The 7,943-nt window shown below is 34.5% G+C and overlaps 1 protein-coding gene across 1 annotated transcript; it reads left to right on the forward strand.

Annotated features, from left to right (window-relative positions):
- The first annotated feature begins 1,681 nt into the window (after positions 1–1,681).
- Positions 1,682–2,671, forward strand: LOC103555727 (olfactory receptor 52N4). The gene has a single exon (XM_008527486.1). The coding sequence runs from the start codon at positions 1,682–1,684 to the stop codon at positions 2,669–2,671; it is 990 nt and encodes a 329-aa protein (XP_008525708.1).
- The last annotated feature ends 5,272 nt before the right edge of the window (positions 2,672–7,943 follow it).

Raw genomic sequence — 7,943 nt, forward strand, 5'->3', positions numbered from 1 at the left:
GTAAGAAAACTGGAAATTATGTTGAATATAGAAATAAATTATGAGTTTACCAAGTCTAAAAGATAAAACCTCGTCAGCAGTTTTGGTCTTCATGGGAAAATATTTCTTATATTCTGAGGACCTTATTTTATGCTTTTATTCAAAATGGAAATTAATACACTTCTTGAAATTCCAAAGCTAAAATTTTATCTTATGAGCAAACCACTTACATTAAATAGAAAACTGAAAGTCAGCTTAAAAGTTGCCATATGATGTAAGTGTACATTTGACAAATTCTCATTTTAAAACTTTCCTCCTATTAAAAAAGTGAGGAATTAATTTAATTGTTTTTTCGGATATAGGTTGTAGAGAAACTTTATCAAATCTGGTAATAAAACAATTTGCTACAATTAGCTTTAATTACACAACTCCAAGCATTTTATTTCCCCAAACTGATTTGACCCAAGTGTTTTTGCCTTGAATTCTCTTTTTCTGACTTTAATATAGCCTTCCCAATTCTTTTATAACCTGTTTACCTAAAACACTGTGTGTGCGAGTGTATATATTTTTTTCAACTTTTGAGTATAGTTTTAATTCTGATGTAATCTTTTGCAATGCATATATATTTTTTAAAAGTTAATTGGAATTTAAATATTAATTATAATTAACTAAGCTAGTTTAAATAATTTATATTTATTGCTGAAATTAATATGTATGTTCTGCCTTTGCCATCTTATTTTTCCTTCTGGTTTATTTTTATTTTCTTGGTTCCCATATTTTATTAATGGAATGTTTTGTTTATTTATCTTTCTTTGTAACCTTAAGGAAGATGCAAGATATAATATGAAGCTAGTTTTTTTTGCTTGTTTTTGTTTTTGCCACAGACACCAGATAATCTCAGAGGGCAATGCCTGAAGATACAACAGGGAGATTGGTAGACAAACAGAATGAAAGAAATGATTTGTTATCATTGACAGATTTACTACCAAAACAATGCTAGCTGCTCTCCTGTTATTACTGGAAATTTACACTGAGTAGAAATTTAAAAACATTAATATAAATGCATATATAGCAAGTATCAGACAATAATGAATTGTCTTAAAATTGAGATGAATGAATCAAAAATTTACCAAATTGAGAGATCCCAAGCTCCATTGGTGAAAAAATGATTTAACATTTCCAAATGCTTAGAACAGTATGCTGGTAATAAAAAATAACTATCAGCTATTAATTAGCAATAAGAATTAAAAAGTAGTCCTACCTGCTGGGTCATTGGTGAGGTGATCAAGAAACTCTTCTTTAAGGTCACATCAATAGGAAGATGTATATAGCTATTAAGAGTTAAGTCAGGTATGCTAACAAAAATGTCTTTAGAGAAGTCATAATAAGACTTCTTGAGTATAAATCTATGAGGATGGGCATCTGGTTTTTTAAAAACTTCATGTAAACTCAGTGTCTGTGATGAGACTGTGGATTGCTCAATAAGAATTTGTTGAATGAAAAGATGAATTAGTCAACTAATAAATAACAAATAAACAAAAGATCTCTTCCGTGCACTCAGCAAATGTGACTGTTTGATCATTAAAATGCACTATGGAATTTTAAAACGTGGAGGTGAGAAGGACATGGTAACCATTAATTCTGTGTCTCTTCTCTTTTACTTACTGTAGGAAAACCCAATAAATTTTAACCCTAATTGATCATGCTAATGCTTAATAAAACAGATCTCTCCCCAGCCTCATTTATTCTTGATGGAGTTCCAGGGCTGGAAGACACACACCTCTGGGTTTCCTTTCCGTTCTGCTCCATGTATGTTGTGGCTATGGTAGGGAATTGTGGACTCCTCTACCTCATCTGCTGTGACGACTCTCTGCACAAGCCCATGTTTTACTTTTTGGCCTTGCTTTCCCTTACTGACCTTGTCATGTGCTCTAGTACAATCCCTAAAGCCCTTTGCATCTTCTGGTTTCATCTCAAGGAAATCGGCTTTGAAGAATGCCTGGTCCAGATGTTCTTCATCCATACCTTCACAGGGATGGAGTCTGGAGTGCTCATGCTTATGGCCCTGGACCGTTATATAGCCATCTGCTATCCTCTGCGCTACTCAACTATCCTCACCAATCCAGTCATTGCAAAGGTTGGGCTTGCTACTTTCCTGAGAGGGGTGTTGCTCATCATTCCCTTCATTTTCCTCACCAAGCGTCTGCCCTACTGCAGAGGGCATGTAATTCCCCATACCTACTGTGACCACATGTCTGTAGCCAAATTATCCTGTGGGAATGTCAAGGTCAATGCCATCTATGGTCTGCTGGTCGCCCTCCTGATTGGGGGATTTGACATCCTGTGCATCACAGTCTCCTACACCATGATCCTTCGGGCAGTCGTCAGCCTCTCTTCGGCAGATGCACGGCAGAAGGCCTTCAGCACGTGCACTGCCCACATCTGTGCCATTGTTTTCTCCTACAGTCCAGCGTTTTTCTCCTTCTTTTCCCATCGCTTTGGAAGCCACACAATTCCTCCATCTTGCCACATCATTGTGGCCAATGTTTATCTGCTCTTGCCTCCCACCATGAACCCTATTGTCTATGGGGTGAAAACCAAGCAGATACGAGACTGTGTTATAAGAATTCTTTCAAGTTCTAAGGATACCAAATCTCATGGCATATCAGTGTCCATTTTCCAGGACAGATAAGAGCTCATGTTTAGGTAGGAGCTGATAAAATCTTTTGAAATGACTCTTGGCCATGGAAATGGAGCTTGTTGAAATGTACACTTTTAAAAACGTGTCTTGAGAATGCAAAATCACTTGCCCACCCATCAACTTTTCTGTAAATTTTTTTCCTTCCCATTCCTGGGAAGGATTAGTCTCATAATTAACCCATGATTCCTTGATCAAAACCTAATTTGTCTATTTTTTATTAAGAAACATAAAGTGGAAGGAGATTTTCCAGTGTTTGCAAAGAGTGATTATAATTTCCAGATCGAGAGTCAATTGTTACTTTCCCCTGGAAAATGCATGCTATACATTTTTAGTCACTACCAGACTACTTTTTTTTTGAATGAAATCTTCCAGAAAGAGAAGCTAGAAAGTATTCTATGAAGTCATTAATATAAAGAATTTTAAGCCTCTGGGCATCTTAGAGAATCTTATTATTAGGCTGAGTAGATCTTTCCTAGCCAAGCCACACACATTATTTCACTACAAACTAATTTGATATCCAATTTCCTTCTAGCGGGTCTTTGAAAGCACACAATCTGGAAAGTGAACTAGATAGATCTCTTAACCAAATGTAAAAAGAGTATTTTTTTAAATAAGAATAGCATGACATGGGATCAGAATCAACTTGTTTCATCTAACCTGTAATTTAAAATCTAATAAATAAAATTAAATATCCTTTTCTAATATTTGAGATTCTTCTATATTAATAAACAAGTAAGAGGCTGAAGGAAGTAGTATTTTTATATTAATATCTCATGATCTATGCCAATTATATAAGGAATATAGAATAAACTGAATTTTTATTCTCATCTCTCCCTGTTCAACTTAAAAGAATAAACCTTGTCTCTCCCACTTCAGTTAATTAGACCCATAAAATTGCATTTAATTAGATCCTGTTTAATGTCACGTATTTTACTGTCCTACAAAATAACCCCACCCCTTGATATATAATTACTTTCCATGTTTTATGCTACTTCTCTGCTCACCTTAACCTCAAAACTTCTGGAACAATTGTTGGTTCATAAACTGGCTTCCACACACAAAGGGCAGGTAGAGACAAAGAAAGAGGCAGACCACTCCACATTGGTAGGTGGCAGGTTTAACAAACAAGGAAAGTACATACAAGACTTGCCTTGGGTGGCTGCAAGATGAGCAGATTCCTGCACCCACCTGCCTTCCAGAATTTTAAAGTTTATATAGAGGCCTTAACAAGGTTCAGTCTCATATACCATAAAGATGGTCTCAGAAACACATTGCTTTGTCAAAGATGCATCCTTGAAAATGGCTAAGGCTGTGGGAATTGCAGGAAGAGCATACATTCCAAGGACAGAGGAGTGGGTGAAGAGCCTCGAATTGCCTGGGTCCAGCTCGCAGGTCAACCACCGATCATGTCCTTTTAATGACCTCCTCCAACAAGTTGTCAACATTCTCTTGCTTTACCTTCTCAACTTAAAATCATTCTTCCCCTGGTGTGTCTTTCTGTGATCCCATCCATCACTTGAAACTGTTTTTGCCAATTTCACCAGTGGCTTCCATGTTAACGAATTAAATAGGCCTCTTTCTGGATTCATCCGACACTACCTCTCAGGAATATCAATTGTAATTCTGTATTCCAAGCTCTTGAAACAATTTTTTCTTATTTACTTCAGAAACACTATACATTTTATGATTTTCTTCACTCTTGTTTAACAAGAAAACATATAAATGGCCAACAGGTATATGAAATGTTCAACATCACTAGTCACAAGGGAATGTAAATCAAATCCACAATGAGATATCGCCACACATCCTGTTAGGATGGCAATTATAAAATCAGACAAGGAGTTCTTGGTGAGGATGTGGTGAAATTGAAACTATTGTGCACTGTCAGTGGGAATGTGAAATTGTGCAGCCCGTATGAAAAACAGTAGGGACATTCCTCAAGAAATTAAAAATATACTACCATATGACCCAATAATCCCATATCTGAGTATTTGCCCAGAAGATCAAAAATAGGAATTCAATGAGATATGTGTACTCTCATCTTCATTGCAGCGTTATTCACAATATCCAAGCAACCTAAATGTCCATGGATGGATAAATAGGCAAGAAATGTGTTGTATATATACAATGGAATATTTCAGGCATAAAAATATGGAAATTCTCTCATATGCTACATCTTGGACGGACTTTGTGGATATTATGCTAAGTGTAATAAGTCAGTCACAGAAGGACAAAGACTGTATGATTCCACTTACACGAGTTACTTATTGTAGTCAAATTCATAGAAGCAGAAAGTAGAATGGTGATTACTCATATATTATGAGAATGTGTGTATTATTATGTATGATAAAACTATACATTGCTGATGAAAGAACATTTTTAAAACCAATTAAATCAAGAGACATTCAGTGTTCATGGATTGGAAGACATCAATTCCTCCCAAATTGATACACAGGTAAAATGCAATTATTATAAACATCCCAGCAACATTTTTATTGATATATAGAAGATTATTCTAAAATGTATTTAAAATATCAAAAAAATAGTTAAAACATTTGAAAACATGTAATAAAATAAGGAAACAGTCCTCACATTTTCAAGACATACAGCTATAGTAATCCAGACTGTGGTATTGGCAGAGGATACACATACAGATCAATGCAACAGAATAGAGAACTCAGAAACAGACCTCCACAAATATGCCCAAATGATTTTTGACAAATACGTAAAAACAATTTAGGAAAGGAAACACATGCTTTTGAAAAAAGTTGCTGGAATAGGTGGGCATCCATAGGCAAAATCACCTCTTCGCCTAAATCTCTTAATTGTAGCTTACAAAAGAACTCAAAATAATAGAATATGAAATTAAATGTTATTCAAAGCTCTAAAATATTTAGAAAAACAATGGGATAAATCTTTAGGATCCAGGACTAGGCAGAGTTCTTAATCTTGACACCAAAACACAGTTCACACACACAAAAAAGGAAAATTAAGCTATATAAAAATTTAAAAAACCTTTTGCTCTGCAAAAGCCCCAATAAGAGGATGAAAAGACAAGCTACAGAATGAGAAAAATATTTGCAAGACACGGACAACATACATACACACAACACACTCGCACATGCTCAACAGTAAAAAGAAAAATTCAATTATAAAATGGGCAAAAAATATGAACAGTTATTTCACTGATAAGGACATACAACTGGAAAACAGATGCATGAAAAATGTTCAACATCGTAAGACATGCATAAATGCAGATTAAAATCAGAATAGAATCTCACTACAAAACCATGACAATAGCTAAATTAAAACCTAGTAACAACATGAAATTCTGGCAAGGATATTGAAAAACCAAATCATTAATATATACACATATGCATTTTTTATTGAGATAACATTGGTTTGAAACATTATATGAATTTCTAGTGTACATGATTATATTTCAATTTCTGTGTAGACTACATCATGTTTACCACCCAGAGGTTAATTACCATCTGTCACCATACACATATAACCTATTACACCTTTTGCCCACTTTCCTCCTCCCTTCCCCTCTGGTAACCACAAATCTAATCTCTGTATCTATATGTTTGTTTTATTATTGTTGTTTTTTTTTTATCTTCCACTTATGGAAGAAATCATATGGTATTTGACTTTCTCCGTCTGACTTATTTCACTTAGCATAATAAGGCCCATCAATGTTGTTGCAAATGGCAAGATTTCATCTTTTTTAATGGCTGAGTAGTAGTCCATTGTGTATACACACCACAACTTCTTTATCCATTTATCCATTGATGGATACATAGGTTGTTTCCAAGTCCTGACTATAGTGAATAATGCTGAAATGAACATGGGGTGCAAATATATTTTCACATTCGTGTTTTCATGTTCTTTGGATAAATATCCAGAAGGGAAATAGCTGTGTCATAAGGTAGTTCTATTCTTAGTTTTTTGAGGAATCTCTATACTGTTTTCTACAGTAGCTGTACCAGTTTACATTCCCACCAGCAGTATATGAGGGTTTCCTTTTCTCCACATCCTCTCCAACACTTTTTACTTCTTGTTTTATTAACTACAGCCATTCCGATGGGCATCAGGTGATATCTCATTTTAGTTTTGATTTTCATTTTCCTAATAATTGGTGATATTGAACATCTTTTCATGTGCCCTTTGACTATCTGTATATCTTCTTTGGAAAAATACTGGTTCAGATCCTTTGCCATTTTTTAATTAGGTTGTTTGTTTTTTTGCTGTTTAGTTGTATGTGTACTTTATATGGTTTGGATATTTACCCCTAATCAGATATATGATTTGCAAATATCTTCTCCAAGTTGTTATGTTGCATTTTCATTTTGTTGATGATTTCTTTTGTTGTGCAGAAGCTTTTAGTTTGACGTAGTCTTATTTGTTTATTTTTCTCTTTTGTTTCCCTTACCTGGTCAGATATGGCATTCAAAAAGAAACTTCTAAGAGACATGTCAAAGAGCATACTGCCTATGTTTTATTCTAGGAGTTTTATGGTTTCAGGTCTTACATTCAAGTTTTTAATCCATTTTGAGTTAATTTTTTGTGTATGGTGTATGATAATGGTCTACTTTCATTATTTTGCATGCAGCGGTCCAATTTTCCTAGCACCATTTATTGAAGAGACTTTCCTTTATCCATTAGATGTTCTAGCCTTCCTTGTCAAAAATGAGCTGTCCATAGATCTGCATGTTTATTTCTGAGTGCTCAATTCTTTCCCATTCATCTGTGTGTCTGTTTTTGTGCCACTACCATGCTGTTTTGATTGCTATAGCTTTTTAAGATATTTTTAAGTCAGGGAGTGTGATACTTCCAGGTTTTTTTCTTTTTCCTCAGGATTGCTTTGGCTACTCAGGGTCTTTTGTTGTTCCATATAAATTTTAGGATTCTTTGTTCTACTTCTATGAAAAATGTTATTGGAACTTTGATAAGGATTGCATTGAATCTGTGCATTGCTTTAGGAAGTATGGGCATTTTAACTACGTTAATTCTTCCAATCCATGAGCACAGGATATCTTTCTATTTCTTTATGTCTTCTTCAATTTCTTTCAACAATGTTTTATAGTTTTCAGTGTACAGGTCTTTCACCTCTTTGGTATTCCTAGGTATTTTATTCTTTTTGTTAAGATTTTAAATGGGATTGTAGTCTTAGTTTCTCTTTCTGGTATTTTCTTGTTGCCATATAGAAAAACAACTAACTTTTGTATGATGATATTGTACCCTGCAACTATACTGTTTT

This window comes from Equus przewalskii, chromosome 6 (assembly GCF_037783145.1).
Source record: "Equus przewalskii isolate Varuska chromosome 6, EquPr2, whole genome shotgun sequence".
NCBI lineage: Eukaryota > Metazoa > Chordata > Mammalia > Perissodactyla > Equidae > Equus > Equus przewalskii.